General features: G+C 41.0%; 1 protein-coding gene across 2 annotated transcripts; it reads left to right on the top strand.

Annotated features, from left to right (window-relative positions):
- Nucleotides 1-1096: 1096 nt before the first annotated feature.
- Nucleotides 1097-5956, top strand: FST (follistatin). Of its 2 annotated transcripts, none has more exons than XM_047092683.1 (5): nucleotides 1097-1709; nucleotides 2142-2360; nucleotides 2696-2920; nucleotides 3590-3817; nucleotides 4778-5956. In XM_047092683.1, exons 1-5 carry the CDS (start codon nucleotides 1196-1198, stop codon nucleotides 4858-4860), a joined length of 1269 nt encoding a protein of 422 aa, XP_046948639.1. In that variant the 5' UTR covers nucleotides 1097-1195; the 3' UTR covers nucleotides 4861-5956. The 2 variants fall into 2 exon arrangements, with proteins under 2 accessions (XP_046948639.1, XP_046948630.1); XM_047092674.1 differs by having other exon boundaries at nucleotides 3587-3817.
- Nucleotides 5957-22758: the final 16802 nt, after the last annotated feature.

Below are 22758 nucleotides of genomic sequence, written 5' to 3'. Positions count from 1 at the left end.
ATCCATTTGCACTGTAACCTCTTTCCCTCCCACATCTTTTGGATACTTTAAAAAATGACTGGGGGATGGGGGTAGATACTGAAATTTCTTCAGTGGCCGGGGGACGTGGTTTCAGCAACTTTGCCCAAACTTGGAGATGTGGGTGCTGAAAATTTTAGAGGGAAGTAGTTTTCTGCCTAGTGGATGCTTCTTCCAACCCCTTCCCCCCAACCCCGCAAAAAAAAAAAAAAAAAAAAAATTTACCCCGGAGTGTTTTGAGTAGTTCACATTTTTTTTTTTTTCTCTGTGCCTCATTCCTCCGACTAACTTTATGGAGGACAGCGAGGAAGGACCTCACAACTTCTTTAATTTCTGAGATGCATTAAGAGCAAATTTCTAAAGTTTGGGGTTTTTTTTTTTTAATCAAATTTATTTCAGTGAGTCTTCGGACACAATTTTTAAAAATAATAATAATAGCAGCTTGCGGTCCAATGATTGTTCAAATTGTATTGATGGTTCCTAAGAAGACTTCCTGACCCAAACGCGAACCTGGGAAGGCGGGGGGAGGGGGGGGAGGGGAAAGTACTTGCAAAGATTTCTCTCGGTAGGTATGAGCTAGGTATATGTTGCCGTGAAATAGTAGGAAGCCGCCCCCTCCCCTGTTCTTTTTTCCCCTACACTTTTCTGGAGACAGACGTGTAACTTTCCTTCTTTAGCGTTACCGTTTTGAGTGTGTTGTGAGCTGTCCCCCTGGGCACTGCCCCCTCGCCGCCCTCACCTTTCGGGGCGAGGCGCTGCCTGGGTGCCGCGGACGTGGGCGCCGAGAAAAGCTGCCCTCGGAGATTTCGAAAGACCGCGGTGGCCGCGGGCGTCCTCTGGGTCTGGCGGATTGCAAAACGGGCCGGGCGGGCGGGCTGCGCCTCGAGGCCGCGCGGGGCAGCTCCGGGCAGGGCCCGGCTGCTTTTTTGCTTTCATTTTTCACAAGTGCCTTTTGCTTGATCTGTTCCTGTTGTGTGTGTCTGTGTCGGTCTCTCCCTCTCTCAAGTTCTCCTACTCTCTTAACCTCTGTCACAAATAATACTCGTACCGCCTACATGAAACCAACATGTAAAAACATCCGTCGCATCCTGTTTTTGTCAGGTTCTTTAATCTGCTCTTCGAGTCGCTGCAGGTTATGAAATGGGACGAATAAAAGTAAACAGTCTAGTAAAAGTCAATGCAAGCTGCACGTGTTGTGTCTGGGTCACTGGTAACTGACATTGATATGGCTGGGGCGCTCTGGCTTCTCGCTCTCCTTCCCCCTCACCCACCTCCCACCTCTTCAACCGTCTCCCCCGCCCCCCTTTCCCCACCCCTTCACTCCCTTCCATTTATTTTCTGCTTTTCTCTCCCATGTCTCTCTACTCCTCCACAGTCACTCCCGCCCCATCCCCGCTGGGTCTCCTCCTTCCCTCGCAAGCTCGCCACCTCGCCCCCTCCCTCCCCCTACTCCGCCTCTCCTCTCGCTCACCCACCTCCCCACCCCTGTCTCCTCGCAGCTGGGAATTGCTGGCTCCGCCAAGCGAAGAACGGCCGCTGCCAGGTCCTGTACAAGACCGAACTGAGCAAGGAGGAGTGCTGCAGCACCGGCCGCCTGAGCACCTCGTGGACCGAGGAGGATGTAAATGACAACACGCTCTTCAAGTGGATGATTTTCAACGGGGGCGCCCCCAACTGCATCCCCTGTAAAGGTAGGACTCTTCCTCCCCAGTTTCCAGGCCCTCAGTAGAGGGCGTCTTATCCTCACCTTCCCCGTTGCCCAGCTGGGGTGCGTTCGTGGGTTCCCTCTATCTTCCGGCAGTCCCGGTAAGACTTTCGGGTTGAATCTTGCCTGGTACACACTGCCGGCAAAACATGGTTGCCAGAGGTTCCTGGACTTAACTGGCCAAGTGTGGTGGTGGAGCCAACCAACTCGCACTCTTTGAGAGAGATTTGAGTATAGGGTGCCGACCACTGACCCCACCCCCATCCCCACCCCCTCCTCAACTACTAGGAGAGAGCTGGACCCCTCTGGCGGGAACTCTTGGCCACAGGGTGGGTCCTGCAAGGCCTCCACAGCCCTCCTGGCTGACTTGCATACTGCCTGGCCCTGGCTTTGATCCATCCCTCTTTCCAACCCTTAGAAACATGTGAGAACGTGGACTGTGGCCCCGGGAAAAAGTGCCGAATGAACAAGAAGAACAAACCCCGCTGCGTCTGCGCCCCAGACTGTTCCAACATCACCTGGAAAGGGCCAGTCTGTGGGCTGGATGGCAAAACCTACCGCAACGAATGTGCACTCCTCAAGGCCAGATGTAAAGAGCAGCCGGAACTGGAAGTCCAGTACCAGGGCAAATGTAAAAGTAGGTCCTCCCTGGTTCCCCCCCCCTCTAGCTTTCCACCTGAGGTGGACCCACTGGAAGACCCCTGGGGTGTGGTATTGTCCACCCTAAGAGCCTAATAATGATGATGATGCAAAACAAAGCAGACTTTTTTAATGTTCTGAAGACTTCTTAAGAACTCAGACGGGACCAACCTAGGGTCATAGATTTTCTCTTGAAACCACTGGGTTCCCAAAGTGCTTGTTGAAAAGCTGGGTGCTTCCTTTTATGATTTCCTTGATAATATCAAATGCTCACTCCTGAACAGCCAGGAAGTACCTATTATTAATGTGTATTTCTTTCCTTCTTTATTTCAGAGACATGTCGGGATGTTTTCTGTCCAGGCAGCTCCACATGCGTGGTGGACCAGACTAACAATGCTTACTGTGTGACGTGTAACCGGATTTGCCCAGAGCCCACCTCCTCTGAACAGTATCTCTGTGGGAATGATGGAGTGACCTACTCCAGTGCCTGCCACCTGAGGAAGGCTACCTGCCTACTGGGCAGATCGATTGGATTAGCCTATGAGGGAAAGTGTATCAGTAGGTATTCTGGATTAAGGAAGGAAAAGTGGAAACATGGTCAGAAAGGCTTGTTCTACTGGTAAAGCTGTGAGGTCAATCAAATAAGCCCAAATTCGCCCCATAATGCATAGTTTCACCGAAGGGGGAACTAGTCTCCAGTTTGGGTAAACTGTGGTAACCACAGCATTCCTCAAGGAAACAGTTATCTTCTGGAAGCATTGGCATATATGTTGAAATGCCAGCAAGAAATGGGAAACAACTTTCTGTCTTGGAAAACTTAGAATTCACTCAATTTTACACATTTTTTAGGTGCTAGACTTGCTGTAAGCAAGAAATAATTGCTTAACAGTTACTGAAAATCTGTTATCAGATTCTAATACTGATGGAATTCTTTATTTTTCAAAAGATTTCACTTGAGGGAAATAATGAAATCCTTATTTAATTCCAGGATACTGTGATAACCTGTTCCCCCAAAATACTATTTTTGTGTACTAGTAGGGAGTGTAGGGGCCATGTGTGTTTAAGTTTCAGTTTTATTATCAAGCACTTTTGCATGAGATCTCCATTATCCTGTTAGTAAATCATAAGCTATATGTTTGTCTTTACTGACAGAGGACTAAAGAAAGGGAAAAACAGGGAGAGGAGGGAAAGCAATTTACTCATCACAGGTGTATTATATCCTAGAAGCAAAGTCCTGTGAAGATATCCAGTGCACTGGTGGAAAAAAGTGTTTATGGGATTTCAAGGTTGGCAGAGGCCGGTGTTCCCTCTGCGATGAGCTGTGCCCCGAGAGTAAGTCCGAGGAGCCTGTCTGTGCCAGTGACAATGCCACTTACGCCAGTGAGTGTGCCATGAAGGAGGCTGCCTGTTCATCAGGTGTGCTGCTGGAAGTCAAGCACTCCGGATCTTGCAACTGTAAGTACAGTTTCTAACCTTCGCCGCAATGTGAGGCCTTCCCAGGCAAGCCCTAGGGAACGGAGACCTCAAAAGCACGAAAACCTTCCAATATAAGCCCATTTCTGTTTAAATTGGGTAGCTGCTAGGGGCACCTGGGTGGCTCAGTCGGTTAAGAGACTGACTTTGGCTCAGGTCATGATCTCACAGCTCGTGGGTTCATGGGTTTGAGCCCCGCATGGGGCTCTAACAGCTCAGAGCCTGGAGCCTGCTTCCGAATCTGTGTCTCCCTCACTCTCTGCCCCTCCCCTGCTCACACTCTGTCTCTGTCTCTCAAAAATAAACGTTAAAAAAAAATTTAAATTAGGTAGCTGCTAAATTTCACCAACAATCCAGTGGTCCACAGAAAAATTCCCTGGAATGTTTCCCGGCGTTAGGACTTGTCCAGTGATCATCAACGGGCTTGCCTCTAAAAACCTAGCTCTAGTCATTTGCCCTTAATTCTTTTGCTGTAGTAATGTGCTTGGCCGTTTGCTTTATTAACACTTGAATCTAAACTAACTGCTTCAAAAGTTTTTTGTTTTTTTTTTTCTTTTTCAAAGACAGCTGTATATTACCACACATGGGCTGCTGCTTTTCGCAGTTGCCTCTACTAACTCTGAATTAAGGACCCAAAGCAGTTATACCTAGAACACGAGCGCTTTTTATCTAATTTCAGGAATCTGCCCGTAAAACCTGAGCCATTGATTCTTCAGAACTTTCTGCAGTTTTTGACTTCATAGATAATGTTTAAAAAAAAATGTTTTTTAAACTTATTGCATAACAGCAGATGCCAAAAACAAAGCATCTCACTGCAAGTCACATAAAAATGCAACGCTGTAATATGGCTGTCTCAGAGGGCTTTGAAAACATACACTGAGCTGCTTCTGCGCTGTTGTTGTCCATATTTAAACAACAGCTCCCCTGTATTCCCCCATCTAGCCATTTCGGAAGACACCGAGGAGGAAGAGGAAGATGAAGACCAGGACTACAGCTTTCCTATATCTTCCATTCTAGAGTGGTAAACCCTCCACCAATGTTCAGTGTTGATATAGCCTTTGGGCAAAAAAAAAAAAAAAAAAGAAAAAAGAAAAGAAAAGAAAAAATATATTGTCCATACTGTAAATAAGTGTATGCTTATTTATTTGGGGGGAAAACTATACATAAAGGACGTTTGTCCTAGAGCTCTCTCCCAGGCCACCTTGTTACTCATTGGACACGGAGAGGCAGTCATTGTGAGGTCTACTGGATGAGGCCCATAGTTGAGACTTGTAGACATTTATTTATACTGTGTCATGTTTTATAATTTATACATAAAATGTCTGGTTGACTGTACACCTTGTTTTTGAAGAAATTTATTCGTGAAAGGAAGAGCAGTTGTTATTTATTGTGAGGTCTCTTGCTTGTAAAGTAAAAGCTTTTTTTTTTCCTTGTAAACCATTTAAGTCCATTCCTTACTATTCACTCACTCATCTGTCTCCCTTCATCTCACTGTTGTTAGACTCTTTTCCACTTTAACAAACTTGCATGTCAGTTTCTGTCATGTTTTTTATTTATTGGATTCTCTGCTGCCTGTTCTGTACATACATGATCCCTCGGGTTTTGTTTACAAGGAATCTTGACTGACCAAAAGGCATTATAACTGACTCAAATAGAAGGTACAGAGGATACATCTTTGAGGAAACTCCTAGTTCAGTTCTCTTGTCATGATTTGGGAGAGAAGGGGTGATAGAAATGTTAGAATTCTAATAATGTACTTTTAAGATGTTACAAATCCAAAGAAATTGATATGGGTATCCGGAGACTGAAGGAAGGGAATGCTATACATTCAACCTTTTGTTAGGTGTTTCCTGTAAGCTACTCTGCTGTACCTTTTAAATTAGTTCCTTTTCAAACAACGTGTCGCTAAAAGTTATATCAAAGCTTTATCAGTTCAAGTTTCTTGCTTTTCATAATACTTTTTTCTGATGCAATTTTATATTTTCAAACATGGCAAGTTAAATATAAATTCATTTAAATATATAGTTTTGTACTTTTCTACCATGTAAATGTGCAATGTATATAAAAGTTATAATGTGTATTTGTAAATAAATGATGAGTGAAAAAATAAAAAAATTTTAAAAAGCCAATGGTCTCAATTGTTGATGTTAGAGAAGTCGTTTGGGCTTTTGAGTTAAAGTGCATATGATATATTTGCTAAGAAATAGAGTGAGCCAGGACAATAGAAGCTGCAAAGCAAGGTAAATTGCAAATCACCTCAGTGGAGTCTGACACATAAAGGGATCTGAGGTCCAGCAACCCCTTGACAGGAGTGACTACATAACTAAAAGCACCATCATCTTGCCTGTCCATTTATATGGTCTTCTCCATAGCAGGGGAACCCTTTCTTTATCTTCCTTCATCTAAATAAAATGAATCATAGATCTTTAAAAAACAAAGTGCATCCCAAGGAAAAATGAAAATAGCCTAATATTTGACAAGCACATTCTAGAAATCAGAATATCAACTACAGAACTAGGCATTAGTGTTGGAGTTCTTGGGACTCGGGGTGAGGATGAGGCAGAGGTGGATTTCCACAACCACATGCATGGTTCATCAGGATTAATGACACTCGACCGTGTTGTCAATATTTTGCAGGTTACTTTAAGACAGACGAGTCCCACTATTAGAGCCTAAGATTCCATACTGGCATCAATTGGTGGTCCTTACACATAATACATAACAAGGTAATACAATTTTTCAATCCATTGAGTGCTAATTCATTGCCTAAGTATATTAAAAATATCAAAGGAATGCAAGATGCAAAGAAGTGAGGACTGGGTCTGTGGGAGGGAAAGAGCAAAGAACAGTCAATATTGCCAACATTGCTCAACAAGTAGATAACGATCTTTCTTTCAAAAACCATGACCCAAGATCCTTTTAAGTTTGGATCTTTTAGGGTGCCTGGGTGGCTCAATCTGTTAAGTGTCCTACTTCGGCTCAGGTCATGATCTCCCAGCCCGTAGTTTCGAGCCCTGTGTTGGGCTCTGCGCTGACAGCTTGGAGCCCGGAGCCAACTTTGGATTCTGTGTTTCCGTCTCTCTCTACCCCTACCCTGCTTGTGCTCTGTCTCTCTCTCAAAAATAAATAAAAATTAAAAACAAAATTTTTTTTTAAATGTCCCTTTTGTGAAAACCCTCCTTAATATAACTATTAAAAATGATTATAGGAGACTCTTGGCTCTCAACTGTGATCACCAAATTTGGTGGAGGCAGAAAGGCCTTTTGGGTAGGCAGTTTATATAATGACTGGGAACCTGTAGGGTTTGTTAGCCTTCAGCCCCAGTTTCCCAGGGAAAGGTGAAAGGGAGGTGCAGAAGACCAACAGACTGCCATTAACCCCAGCGAAGACAGGGTCATAACTTCTCCAGTGCCCAGAAGCTACTGGCATGCCACTGGGGTTGGGCTTTTGGGAAAGGAAAGAGCCAGCAGATACAGTTTCACAGCCCTTCCTGGAGTTGATTTGTTACTTTGTCCTGGGATACTACAGACGCTTTAAAGCTGCCATTGATGATCAGAGTAAAAATGTCAGATTTAACAGGCACCAATGTGTGTCTTAGCAAGGGGGAGTGATAAAGTCAATAGCTTGCCTTTTAAACAATATCCTGATTATTTAAAATTTATATTTTATATTTGTTAGCATCAATCATTCCTTTCAGACACTAGACAGTATCACATTTTCCTTCTTGGAGTTTCCTGTTTTTCAGTAATCCTGTATTAAACTAATTAGTACCAAAAAAATAGAAGTTTCTTCTAAACTTAAAATTAGATCAATATCATTAAGCTATTGTTAGAATTTCAACTATGATTCAAAATGTCTAAAAAAAAATCTAACTTTCTTTAGCTTAGGCATACAATATAATAGAAACAGTTGCTAGTAGCTAGTTAACTCATTAAAACTAGTTTTAATTAGTATGACTACATCCTAATCATCATTAGGGATTCTAAAATATCAAGTAATAGCAAAAAAATCTATCAGAAGTCTAATTTTCATCAGCTGTCATCCTAAATTAAGATTTTTATATGCTGTGTGGAGATGGTTTCTAGAATATGATAAAAATAAAATCTGGCATAATTAGAGTTATTCTCAAATATGACAGCTAAATGCAGTAACTGACCTTGGACTGGATCCTGTACCCAAGGAGGAAAATGCTATAAATAATGTTAATGGGCCAATTGACAAATTGGAATACTGTTCATAGATTAAAGTATTGAATCAATGTTGAATTTACTAAAATTTATTACTATAATGTGGTCACAAAAGAGATTATCCCTATACGCGGGAAATACACATCAAGGTATTAAGGAGAAAGGGCCACAAAGTATGTAACTAACCCTTAAATGATTTAAAAGGAAAAAAAATAACTTTTTAGTTTTTTCCCCATATGTATTCAGAGAAAGCACACAAATGGAAAGAATTAGAGTAAAATGTAAACAGTAAAGAGAATTTGAGTAAAAGGTGTATGGGTATTTTTAATGCTATCTTTATTTTTGCAACTTTTCTGTAAGTTTGAACTTATATGCAAATAAAAAGTTTAAAAATCTAAAATCATTCTCAAGAAGGAGAGGTGCATAGTACATTGCTTCTCTCATTCTCTAGGAAAGCAAATGACAGCTCAGAGTCATTTAAAAAATCATTTGTATGAACAAAAGTCTCTGGAAAATAATTCCAGTGACTTTACCAAGGCTACCTGAAGAATCAAAATTGGCAATGAGAGAGTTCCTGGCACCTAAACCATACCCAAACTGAGAAACAGCCTTTTCTTTTCTGTAATGATCTTAAAATTTAGAGTCATTAGTACCTTTGCTAAAACACCGCAAACACTCTAAGCCCTGGTTTTCTCCACTGCTTGCTAGCTGTTATTTAGACAAGTAATTTAATCTTTCTGTGCCTCAGTTTCCCCATGTATGTAGTCAGGATAATTAAAGTGTCTCCCTCATAATAATGCTGTGAGGCTTAAATGAGATACGATGTGTAAAGTGCTTAGATGGGTGTCTGACACATTAAAAAGTCAGTCAATCAGCGTTCTCTAAGATTATAATAATTCTTACTAATTAAAAGCAAAGATGGAACTGTGGCTCATCAACCAAACTCTATCTTAAAAATGCAATGAATGAGGAATAGCACTAATCAAGACCAGAAGCACAATTGTGAACAGTTTTTAAATTAAAGGTAAATAGGGGCTCCTGGGTGGCTCAGTCAGTTGGGCGTCTGACTTTAGCTCAGGTCATGATCTCACGGTTTGTGAGTTTGAGCCCTGTGTCAGGCTCTGTGCACAGCTTGGAGCCTGCTTTGGATTCTGTGTCTCAGTCTCTCTCTGCCCCTCCCCCACTTATGCTCTGTCACTGTCTCTCAAAAATAAATAAATGTAAAATAAACTTTTAAAGGTAAATATAATTGTAAAGTACTTCAGCCATGTTAATATTTAACAAAATTCACAAAGTTCTAGGTGGTGTAGAAAGAGTATACAGTTGGAAATAGCAAGTTTAAATACACTATTTCCTATAGAAATTTTTAAAGATTCACTAATCCACCAATATTTCCAAAGCCACAAAACATGTATATCTTTTGTCCTTTTGCTCACACACCCAATTTAATCCCAGGTAGTAAACTAAATTAAATCAATCTTCTTTCATTTTGATATGATTGCCTACCCTATCTATAGTCTCCTAAAGATAGCAATAAACTATTTTCAAACTATCAAAAATCCTAATGTAAATTGTATAATTCCAAGAAATAAAAAGATGATATATTATTTAATTAATAAACTCATTTCTTAAAGAACATTTATCAAAACCTGAGTCCTAAGACAGACACATTTCTGTTCTTCCCATTCCACTTTCCATTCAGATCAGGGTACACTCATTCTTCAGCCAAAAGTTGTCATGTAAATAGACTCCAGGCATGCCTGCCCTGCATATTCAGCAGACCTGCCCAGACATGTCCAAATCCCAGCTTCTATTTAGCTGGAATCCCCCATGAGTACTAAATGGTCCCTGGGTTTTGCCATCCTTGGACCTCAGATATCTTGGCTGGTACCATCAAGATTCCTGTGGCTGAGTCCTTCAGACACTTAAAAACATATTCTCTGGATTACACCAAATGTAGTTTTGGCAAAGCTGTAATTGGTCATTTTTCTATTTTAAGAATATGGCCCAGGAACCAACTGGTACTGTTGGAAGCCAGATACACTCCCACCAAAAGTCTCTTGTATTCATTTCCTAAGGACTCAGGTTTCTGGCTAAAGGATGAGTATAAGCTTTTCTCAAGAATTTTAGGCAAGCAGGGGTGCCTGGGTGGCTCAGTCGGTTGAGCTTCTGACTTTGACTCAGGTCATGATCCCATGAATCATGGGGTTTGAGCTCTGCATCGGGCTCTGCACTGACAGCAAGAACCGGCTTCAGATCCTCTGTCTCCCTCTCTCTGGCCCTCCCCTGCTCTCTCTCTCAAAAATAAATAAACATAAAAAAAAAAACTTTTTTAAAAAAAAAGGAGTTTGAGGCAAGCAAAAAGAGGAAACGTTACAATCCTGGTGAGGAAGAGGGAGCTTTAGATTTTTCTAGTTTGAAAGTTTGAAGAAAAAATCTTGATAGATCGCTGTCTTTTTCAGCACCAAAAAAATTCATGGGACAATTTCATGGTCATGATACAACCCATAAAATCCAGTCTCTATAGTTTCTTGAGATCTTTTGGGATCTGTGGCCCAATGACAATAGGTAACAGAAGGATTAGATCACTCAAAAGGCCAGTAATACCTAGAATTCCTAAGGTAGAGTCTTCTGCAGGATCAGAAACCCAGGAGACATCATCAAAATAGACTTAGGGCAATTTATTCATTGGATATGTGTAACCAGAATCCAGCCAATGAAATTCCCAAACATAATTGGTGCTACATAAATGGTGTAGTGCCTGGACCAGCAGCATCAACATTTCTTGGGAACTCGTTACAAATACAAGCTCCCAGGGGCTACCCTAAAACCACTGAACCAAATTCACTGAAGTTAGAGTCTAAGAATCTACATTTTTTAACAAGCTCTTCGGGTGATTCTTTATCTTGAAGTTTGAGAACTACTGCCCCAGAATCATTTCAAGTTCCAAGTAAGCCCTGGCTACCTGATGGTCCAAAGGCAGCCAGAAAACCCATGTGTAATGGGTCTCTGGTAGAACTCCAGGGCAGCCATGATCAGCCCTGTTCCCCCAGGCTGACCTGGCCAGGATTCTCACGCATAATGTGGCCTTCTGCAGGAGTGCGCCTACTAGTGATAAAAGCACTTAGCCATAGACATTCACAAGGTCCATTTTTCCTAATATTCTCATCCTCCACTATATTAAGGGAGGTCTTTCCAGTGAGGCTTAAGCTGAGCTGGCTAAGAGTTGTGGACTTGTCTCCACCATCCCTTCCAGCAAGATGTGTTAAGGAATAAGTTTATCAGGAGATACTTGAATTTTTTTTTTTTTTAAGAAATTTCCATGCTCAGCATGGGGCTTGAACTCACAACCCTGAGATCAAGAGTCACATGCCTTACTGACTGAGCCAGTCAGGCACCCCTAGAGACTTGAATTTTGAATGAATAGTATTGACTTTCTAATCCTGATCCTCCCTTAAATTGACATTGGTCCATTTCCCTTCCGGGGCACTTGCTGGCAACTTCCAGAAGTTCTGCATCATCTTCTTCAAGTAGTACTTCAGTTTCATCCATGGATCAGAAAGCAAAAACTGCTACTCATCTGGCCCACCTCTTCTAAGAACAGGGAGATCTAAGCAACTAGATGCAATAGACATACAAGCTTGAAACAGTTTAAGTGACATCCTCCGATGGACACATCCAGATGCAATGTCTCAAGGTTCCTAGCCTGAACCAAGAGTAGAATGACCTCTGTTTCTATTCCCTGCCATTTTACTCCCTCCTAGTCTCGTATTGTTTCCTACTTCAAATACCTCAATGATTCTCTTCCAGAACCATGGTTCTGTGAATTCCAGCCCATTTACCTACGTCCTCTGGCTAAAATCCTAACTATGGATCAGTGAAATCACCTTCTTCACACTTATGTTTATGCTGCTGAGCAAGGAATGAAATGCTCAAAAAGTACAAATTAGTGCCCCTACACAAGTATGGGATCTAATTTGAAATGGGGTTCTTTAGCCTCCCAAACAATATTTCATATACACATCTCTTTCCCATTCCCTTCTGTGGCATTTCCAACCCTCACCACTGTGCTCAAACAACATATCCACTCCCGTTCTCCCCACTTTCAGTATTTCATCTGCATAACTAGAAAATTGCTGCTGTAGGAAAGAATTACCTCAGCTTCCTCCACATCCACCAGCATGACCCAGGAGTCTGCCTGATTCCAAACCATTTCTAATTGTCTTCCCTCCAATCCAGAGAATCTCATTTTCGTATCTGTGTTTCCACCACACCCCCTCCCAATCTCCTCCAGAAATTCAGTTAGCAGCTTTTCCTGCATAGTTTTTAATTTCTCCCTCTACAGTGGTTTTATTAACCTGAACCTATAAATATGCTTCATAAACTTTTTAAAACTAAGGTTATAGAGGGACGCCTGGCTGGCTCCATTTGTAGAGCATGTGACTCTTGATCTCGGGTTTATGGGTTCAAGCCCCATGTTAGGCAAAAAGCTTACTTAAAATAAATAAATAAACAAATAAAGTTATAGAAAATTGAAATAATATAATTAGGAAATCTTGCCTCATTCAAAGATATACATACCTGCACAAACACATAGGTAAAAAACCTTTAGCTTTGGCTAGGCTTTCCAAAATAAATAAATAAATAAATAAGCCTTCTTGTGTCTCTGGGAGTAATCTTCACTCCATCTCCATTGGCTCACTCCTCCCTCATTCCTCAACCCTCTGCAGTTTGGTCTTTTCTCCTATTATTCAGCTGAATAAGTTTGACAAAGGTTATCAATGACTTCCAAGCTCCCAATACAATAGACACAATGGACATTATTCTGTCCTTATCTAACAGACCTCTCTTGGATTTATACACTGTTAACCAGACTCTACTCTTGTCAATTCCCCCTGGCTTTTGTATTCCCACACCCTCACCATTCTTCTTTATGAGCTTGTGTTCTCACCAGTAACAGAGATCAAAAACCATCAACCTGTGGACTATATCTGACTTATATTTTATGGATCACCCAAACCTGTAAAATAATTCTGAATTAATTGAGAATATTTAAAATTTATGAAATTCCACCAAAAAAATCTGAATTTCTACTTTCTCTTGAAAAATCTGAAATCCAGATATCACTGGGCCTGTGCACCACAGCACAATTACTGGGAACAGAGCGTACAGTGGCAACTCTCTCCTTCAAATGGGTGTGCTTTCCCTAGTTCACTGCATCTCCCATTTCCCCATTGTCCTTCACCTGATTTGCTTCACACATCTATATGCTCTGACTGCCCTTTGTAGGCCAAGAGTTCCATTCTCCACTCCCTTGCTTTTCAGGCTGTGCAGTCTTCTGCACCTTCAACACTATTCCAATATTATCATGGTTTGCCCTGCAGTTCACATGCTAGTGACTGCAGAACTCTATGACCAGTTCTGACATCATATGGAGCTCCAGATTATACTTTCTCTTCTAAGATAAAGAAATTACACCTCTACAGTAGGCCCATAAAACCTACTGCCTCGAACAAAAGGATGCCCCTTACCCCACTTCTTTCCTCACAGAGGTTCCTTCCAAATCAAAACCTTACACGAGTACATCTGACTGGTGAAACTAAGTCCCTTGAGAAAGAAGTTGGGAAATGCAGGATTGAATTCTAAGTTGGGAAGGTGGATAGAATTCAGTAGAGAGAAATATAAGGTAGAGAGGGTGTCCCAAAGATCTTGGCAGCCACAATGGCAGGTAGATACGACCAACTAATCTTTTTTTTTTTTTTAAATGTTTATTTATTTTTGAGAGAGACAGAGACAGAATGCGAGTGGGTTGGGGCAGAGAGAGAGGAAGGCACAGAATCCGAAGCAGGCTCCAGGCTCTGAGCTGTCAACACAGAGCCTGACACGGGGCTCCAACTCATGAGCTGTGAGATCATGACCTGAGCCGAAGGTGGACTCTCAACCTACTGAGCCACCCAGGCGCCCTACGACCAACTAGTCTAAACAGAAATAGGCATAAAGTGGTTAAAAGTAGAACTGCAAGCCAGAAGGAAAGTACAGAGTTCATCAATACCAGTTCAAGGGTTATTTTCTCAGAAGCACTTGACGAAGAAGGCATTCACAATCTAGTACCAGTCAAATGCCCCATCCAATAAGATGGCCGTCCCCAAACAGTCTGCATTGTCCCAGCACGGTTCAGAGGAACAAGCGAAGGGCCGAGAAATAAAGCAGATAATAACAACATCAAGCAAAGACAAACACAAGCAATTTCCCAAAGAACAAACAGTAGTTAACATTTAGCATAATGTTTTGCAAGTGAAAGCTTCCTGAACTCCAGCCTCTGGTGGAACAGTGCAGGAGCTACTGCTTACAAATAAATACATCACTGAGGAGTCTGAACACAACCTCAAGCAAAGGCTGGTGAAAAACTAAGAACGTTCTGACATTAGCAAAGACCCTTATATGGGAAAGTCAGATCTCCAGTGCTGATAACATGGGCCAAAGATCCAGGTAACAAAACAAAAAGGACAGGTTAAAATAAATATTTCCCTGGGGCACCTGGGTGGCTCAGTCACTTAAGCCTCCGACTTCAGCTCAGATCATGATCTCCTGGTTCGTTTTGTGAGTTCAAGCTCTGCATAGGGCTGTCTGCTGTCAGTGTGGAGCCTGCTTGAGATCCTCTGTCCCCCTCTCTCTCTGCCCCTCCCCTCCACACATGTGTGGGCACTCGCACTCTCTCTCTTAAATATAAATAAACATTATTAAAAAAATATATAAATATTTTCCTTCACCAATATCCAGGAGCAGAAGGAATGAATATAGGCTAATATAACATTTTAAAAGTTGCTTTACTTCCTTGATTATCTGTTTAAAATTCTCCTGGAAGGTTCTAGATTTTATGGGCCAATATTACATCTCAACAAAAACCCACAGGGGCCATTTATTTATATTTTATGACAGCAGTTTTGGGATCAACTATAAGCTTTTCAAAAATCTTATATATGACCTATTAAATTAATGCAAAACTTCAATAGTTAATGAGGAGGAAACTACAGATAAATTTATATCAATATGTAATAAATAAATAAAAATAGATAATCAATAATTCAGAATTTGTTAGAGAAATATTGCACCTTTAAAAATTTGCCAAGATGTCCAGAATAGACAAATCTGTACAGACAGAAATATTAGTAGTTGCCAGAGGCTGAAGGAATAGTATGGAAATGGGGGTGACTGCTGACGGATATGGGATTTCTTTTTCAGAGGATGAATATGTTCTAAAATTGATTGCAGTGCTGGTTGCACAGCTCTGTGAATATAGGAACACCAATGAATTGTACACTTTTTTTTTTAAGTTTATTTATGTATTTTGAGAGAGACAGAAAGAAAGTGAGTGGGGGAGGGGCAGAGAGACTCTCAAGCAAGTTCCATGTTATCAGCGCAGTGCCCAACTTGGTGCTCAAGCCCACAAACTGTGAGATCATAATCTGAGCTGAAATCAAGAGTCAGAGGCTTAACTCACTGAGCCACCCAGGTGCCCCTGAATTGTAGACTTTAAATAGATACATTGACTGGGTAGGTGAATTTTATCCTTAGTAAAGCAGTTTGTTCGTTTGTTTGTTTGTTTGTTTTGATTACCCAGATCATTTAAATGGAAGAATTTCATAGTTCCACTTCACTTGAAAATTGCTTCAGTTTTACAGTTTATAAAGAGACACACATCATTACATTTTAGCACATTCTAGTTGTGTACTCTATACGATATTTACTCTACATTTCTATTCTCTTAAATACCAGTTTTGAAGGTGATAAATTTAAGTCAAGCATTGAAATTAGAAATGTAGACAATTTAGTCCTTTTATATTCAGCAGGAGAAAAACTAAATATCTTCATGGATTAAAAATATGTCACAATTTCATACCATTTTGTGACTATAATAACTACGCCTGTAATAGAAAGAAGGTGGGGAAAGGAGTCAGAATTCTATGGGGAGAAAAAGATTTATTTTACCAGTGTACATTTCTTTTAATATTGCTAAGAAAATTTTCAGATTAGGAAAATGGTAAAAATCCCAGTCCTATTATATACCTCTTTGTACTAAAAGCATTTAACATCAAATTAAAAGACCAATGACCAAATTCATATAAAAACTTTACCAAAAGAGAGAATAATTTTGGTCCCACCTGGCTATTAACATGGTCAAATAGTCTGAAAGCATTAATTATGTTGTGCTTCTTTTTTTTTTTTTTTTTTTTTTACGTTTATTTATCTTTGGGACAGAGAGAGACAGAGCATGAACAGGGGAGGGGCAGAGGGAGAGGGAGACACAGAATCCGAAACAGGCTCCAGGCTCTGAGCTGTCAGCACAGAGCCCGACGCGGGGCTCGAACTCACGGACCGCAAGATCATGACCTGAGCCGAAGTCGGCCGCACAACCGACCAAGCCACCCAGGCACCCCTTATGTTGTGCTTCTTATTGGTGTGCTGCCAGGACAGAAGTTATTTCTTTCTGTTTTCGATGTAAAGTATCACTGGAAAAAATAATTATTCATATAGAACAGTTTAATCTTTTGCAATATTTTATTTTTACTTGTACTGCATCTTAGAAATGAAAAGTTTGCAACTTTTTTTGGCAACTATATTTATACACCACCATTCTTTCTGATAAGAGCAAATAATTCCTTCTTTAAGAAAAATGTTCACATCCAAAATAAATACGCTTTAACTTTCCACATCGAAACTAAGTAGAGGGTGCTTGGGTGACTAAATCAGTTAAGTGTCCGAATCTTGGTTTCCACTCAGGTCATGATCTCCGGGTTCATGAGTTCGAGCCCCATATTGGGCTCTGTGCCGGTGGTGCAGAGCCTGCTTGGGATTCTCTCTCCCTCTCTCTCTCTCCACCCTTCCCCTGCTTGTGCTCTCTCTCTCTCCCTCTCTCTCTCAGAATAATTAAATAAACATGAAAAAAAATCTTAACAAAAAAGAGGAAACTAAGTAGAAAAATTGAAAAAAGAAAAAAAAAAACTAAATACAAAATTAGACCTTACCATCCAAATGCTGATTTTCCTTAATTTAAATTATTTTTCACAAATTACAGTTTTGAAATTGCAGCTTTCCTTTTTGGCATGTGGAAGAAGGAAAGAATTAACTATCTCTTTTCTCCTGAATATGATCTTTCACAAAATTCTTCAATCTTACTCAGATTCTTGTTCTTTAGTCAAAGTTGGATGCGTGTTTTTTTTTTTTTTTTTCTCTCCAGATTTTAATATGATCATTCAATTCCTCTGGGCAAAAAAAAAAAAACTTGAGAATTTATGCAAGCACTTGGTTGTTTATCTAGAATATTAATTATATATCCCTACATATGATATGCAACATCCTATGGCAATGATGCATATGCATATATAATGAGCAGATATCCAGAGAGAATCTTTCCTCAAAACCCTACCTCAAATCACATAGGGATCCCTTATGGGGCTCCTGGGTGGCTCAATCAGTACAGCATGTGACTCTTGATCTTGGGGTTGGGAATTTGAGCTCCACATTGGGCATAGAGATTAATTTTTAAAAAATAATACATTAAAAAAAGGGGGCATCTGCCTGGCATATAGGATTTCCATAATCACCCAAAGCTGGTTGGGGTTTACACAAACCAAGGTTACTAATAGCTTACTTGTCAGAGAAACACATATCTTGCTCCACGTTTGAATTTTTGCAGAAAATTGACTGTGCTAATTATTCTGTTACACTTCTTTACCCCATCCACTCTTCATTCTCTTCTCTCCTGCTCTGTGCCCTGGAAAGTTGAACCCTGTGGATTGCATCTCTCATACCCGCTTTGGGAGCTGGTTTTCCTCTAAGTTTAGCCAGATCCTGAGAAGAGAGCAGAGGATGGGAGAGAGATGGGGGTTATTTATTCCTTGCTCCTTCCTCGTTTCAGCATCAACTCTCTGACTGTAGCCACTTCCCTCCATGACTATCCACGAGAAGCAGGGCAGCCCTATCTACACTTTCCCAGCTCTCTTTGAGTTCCAGAAACTCTACTTCCTTCCCTTGTCCCTTCTGTGGGGAAAGTAAGGGCTTTCTAAGTGCTTCACATAGCTTGTTTACTCCCTTACCTCTTCCCATACCACAGTCCTGTCCTGAACATACATTCTGACAAAACTTATCTGGGGTGAAGTCTCTCTTCTTGCCAGGACCCTGACTAACACGGGAGATATCTAAGACTTCCTTTTCAGACCCGATTTTCGGTTAAGCAATCTTTAATTCATACAGGAAAAGGAAGGAGAAGACACTGAGGAAGAAAACAATTTCTCTACCACAGCCTGGTGTGACTGCTTCTCAGTTTGATCCACCTCATTTCACACAATTAAAAAAACACTGCTTTTGGGACCCCCTGGGTGGCTCAGTCGGTTAAGCATCCAACTCTTGATATTGGTTCAGGTAATGAACTCTCAGTTTCATGAATTCGAGCCCTGTTTGGGGCTCTGTGCTGACCCCACAGAGCCTGCTTGGGATTCTCCCTCTCTATCTGCCCCTCCCCCACTCACACTCTCTCTGTCTCTCTCAAAATAAATAAATAAATTTTAAAAAACAGGAAAAAAAACAACCCTGCTTTTGCTGACCCTGCTTCTAATCTTTGGATCCTTATGCAATATACCTGAATGTGTGCATTTAGTTTTTTGTGCTTGATTTAGTGAACACAGTACTTTCATGCTCTTGGATTGGGACTTAGCAGCAAAGACAGGCAGCTTCCACCAAAAACCAAAACAGACATTTATTGTGGCCCGTTTACTCGTTATATTAACACACTCCAGTTTGGGAACTAAAGCAATCTCTTCCACCCCCCCAACCCCCCCCCCACCCCGCTCAGACTCGTCTCCAGGACCACAGTACCAATTTGCTTGAAAGCACAAGTTTTTCTATTGTGTTTTTGCTAATGAGTCCGCTATAAGCACTGTTTATTTCTTTGCACAACTGAGGAGAAAAGTCTAGACTCAGAATCTGCTGCATTTTATAATTAACAAGGGAATTTATCCTATTTACATAATGGAGAGGATAGTTACAGTAAGACCAGTAAGATCATATCAATGTGTTCATTATCATAAGAAGATAAGTATATTAACATTGTAAGACAAACATATTTATTACTTTGAGTAAATGTAATTTTATATAACAAGTATTCTAACATATACAGTTTCTTTTTCTTTCTTAGAAAGAGAGAGCATATGAGTGGGGCAGAGGGGGAGAGAGGGGGAGGGGAGGAATCTTAAGCAGGCTCCACGCTCAGCACAGAGCTGGACACGGGGCTCAATCCCACAATCCTGGGATCATGACCTGAACCTAAATCGAGAGTGGACGCCCAACTGACTGAGCCACCCAGGCACACCTAACATACAGTTTCTTACAGTAAGCATACTTAAACATGCTTTGAGCTTAACATAGACTTAAGATTCTAGGTTAAGATTGTTAACCAAAAAATTAACATTTATATTTAGAAGATGTATATCATGTTAACAGATGTGTATAAGGAATCACAACTGAGTTTAAATGAGGCAAAATTTGTACAAATTTAAAGTGGAAGAGCTTTCCTCCTCTTCCCTCCCTAAACTGTGTTATTTACACATCATGTTCTTAAAACCATTTAAGAACTTTTTAATTTATTTATTTATTTATTTTTTTTAATGTTTATTTATTTTTGAGACAGAGAGAGAGCATGAACGGGGGAGGGTCAGAGAGAGACGGAGACACAGAATCTGAAACAGGCTCCAGGCTCTGAGCTGCCAGCACAGAGCCCAATGCGGGGCTCGAACTCACAGACTGCGAGATCATGACCTGAGCCAAAGTCGGTCGCCCAACTGACTGAGCCACCCAGGCGCCCCTTAAGAACTTTTTTAAAGCCATGTTTGATTTGACTAGGAAATGCATACATGTGCTATGAAATTCAAAGGGAATAAAAAGATGTTTAGGGAAAGTATGTTTCTCTCCCACCTGTATACCCTGGTCACCAAGTTCCCCTCTTCTGAAGCAACTAATGTTATCAGTTTTCTGTATACTTTTCAGAAATATTCACTGCATAGGGGTGCCTGGGTGGCTCAGTTGGCTAAGCGTCCAACTCAGTTTTGGCTCGTTATGATCTCGAGGTTCATGAGTTCAAGTCCCACATCGGGGGCTCTGTGCGGACAGCGCAGAGCTTGCTTGGGATTCTCTCTCTCTCCCTTGCTCTCTGACCCTCCCCTGTTTCCTCTGTCTCTCTCTCAAAATAAATAAAGGAACTTAAAAAAAAAAGAGAGACATATTTACTGCATAAACAGCATGTACCTGTATTTTTGTTTTGTTTTGCATAAATAGTATCATATTATAAATTCTATTGTGTACTTTATTTTGTTCACTGTTTATATCCTATAGACTGTACCCCATTGGTATTGAGCTGGGTGATTTTTTTTTTTTTTTTAAAGACAAAGTGCTGGGGCACCTGGGTAACTCAGTTGATTCGGTGTTAGACTTTGGCTCAGGTCATGATCTCACAGTTTGTGGGTTCCAGCCCCACATTGGGCTCTGTGCTAACAGTTCAGAGCCTAGAGCCTGCTTCAGATTCTGGGTCTCTCTCTGTCCCTCCCTCCCTCCCTCATGCTCTGTCTCTCTGTCTCTCAGAAATAAATAAAAAAGATTTAAAGACGAAGTGTTAAGTTGCATAGACGTACCACAACTTGGTCTACTTTGTAAGACCCTTCTTGTTTTGGATGCCCTATGCTAGCTACTCACCAACCCTTTACTTTCTGTCCACTTTTTTGGTTTATTGCTTTGTTTTCACATATATAGCAGGAAAGATATAAGCAAATGTGATAATGATGATGGTGATGATGATGATGATGATAGAAGGTTATATAAAGGTTAAGAGACAATTTGTTTCCACTGAGGATTTTTCAGTGTTGTGCTGGTAAGTGTGATTTAACAATCAGCTCTCCAGGGAGAAAAAGACCTGAGTTGTGGCATTTGGTAACTATCCTATCATGTTAATCTCTCGCTACCAATGCGATGTCACTGAACCCAGACTCTCTGAATAGATACAAAAGATTTAACCTCATCATCATACACAGCATTAAAATAATTAGGAAGTGATCAGTTTTAAAATATGTACTACTAGGGTGTCTGGATGATTCAGTCAATTGAATGTCCAACTCTTAATTTCAGCTCAGGTCATGATCTCATGGTTTGGTTCGTGAGTTCAAGCCCCACATCAGGCTCTGTGCTGATGGTGTGGAGTCTGCTTAGGATTCTCTCTCTCCCTCTCTCATTGCCTCGACCCCGCTATCACTTTCTCTCTTAATCAAAATAATTAGTGAATTAATTCATTAATTGTGTTTTACTATAATTTATTTAATACACTTTATACGTTTATATAGCTTAACTTTGAATAACAGCTTCTTAAACTTGAACAACTAGCTGACCAAATTCCTGAAAATGTAATGATCCCCTCTCAGGAGCTGGTGTGAGCCAACTTTAACACGCCTCTAATTGTGTTTATATTTACTGAGGAGGTACCTACATTAGCGTATATCTACAGACATCTTCTCTTGACTCATAGTCATCTCAAATTGAATACATTCAAAACCAAATTCCTGATTAGCTCCATCCCCAAACCTCCCTTCCAACAGTCTTCTCTAGTCCAGCAAATAGCAACTCTGTTCTTCTAACTGCTCCAGCCAGAAGCCTTGGAGTCATCACTGACTCTTTTCTTTCACCTACTCCATCTAATCTACCCATAATCCTGTTGACTCCACTTTCAAAATGTATCCAGAATCCAATCACCTCTGACTACCTCCACCTGGTCCCTCCTGTATGCCCAGCACCAAGAATGCTGGCTAGCACATACTAGATACTGAACAAATATTCATTGAATGACTAAAGATATGAATGCAAGGCCGAGTATTTTTTTTTAATTTTTTTTAACGTTTATTTATTTTTGAGACAGAGAGACAGAGCATGAACAGGGGAGGATCAGAGAGAGAGGGAGACACAGAATCTGAAACAGGCTCCAGGCTCTGAGCTGTCAGCACAGAGCTTGACGCGGGGCTCGAACTCACCGACCGCGAGATCATGACCTGAGCCGAAGTCAGCCGCTTAACCAACTGAGCCACCCAGGCGCCCCAAGGCCGAGTATTTTTTTTAATGTTTATTTCTTTTTGAGAGAGTTTTATTTATTTTTGATGAGGGGAGGAGGGGCAGAAAGAGAGGAAGACAGAGAATCTGAAGCAGGCTCTGCACTGTCAGCACAGAGTCCGATGCGGGACTTGAACTCACGAACCACGGGATCATGGCCTGAGCTGAAGTCAGACGCTTCACCAACTGAGCCACCCAGGCAACCCTAAGACAGAGTATTTTGAAATAAATGTATCTCATTGTTGTGTGGTTTCACTTTCTTTTGTCATTACCTAATCAAAAACTTTCAACGGGCCTTTATTTCCTAGAAAAGTATTTGCAGTTTGTAAGCTACTAAGTTTGCAAGGGTCTACAAACCCATGTACACATCAAACTTTGAAATATGTCTGGTAAAATGTGAACACGCATTTTTTCCTATGTCTGTAGATGTTTTGGTGATAAGTAGAACACAAATTTATTTTAAACTACTGAATTTAGGAGCGCTTGGGTGGCTCAGTCGGTGAAACGTCCGACTTTTAACATCGGCTCAGGTCATGATCTCACAGTTCATGAGTTCCAACCCCACATAGACTCCAGCTCGTGCTAACTACTTGG

This window comes from Lynx rufus, unplaced genomic scaffold (assembly GCF_022079265.1).
Source record: "Lynx rufus isolate CCGP_SWC_20201006 ecotype Redwood Valley unplaced genomic scaffold, mLynRuf1.p SCAF_1, whole genome shotgun sequence".
Lineage (NCBI taxonomy): Eukaryota > Metazoa > Chordata > Mammalia > Carnivora > Felidae > Lynx > Lynx rufus.
This window is presented reverse-complemented; position numbering and strand designations above follow the sequence as displayed.

Bases quoted from the DNA above. Each gene is read 5' to 3' on its own strand.
- FST (XM_047092674.1), top strand. From the start codon at position 1,196: ATGCAAGCTGCACGTGTTGTGTCTGGGTCACTGGTAACTGACATTGAT. The intron at 1,710-2,141 runs GTAGGACTCTTC...TCCAACCCTTAG, and splicing joins CAACTGCATCCCCTGTAAAG to AAACATGTGAGAACGTGGAC. The intron at 2,361-2,695 runs GTAGGTCCTCCC...TCTTTATTTCAG, and splicing joins GTACCAGGGCAAATGTAAAA to AGACATGTCGGGATGTTTTC.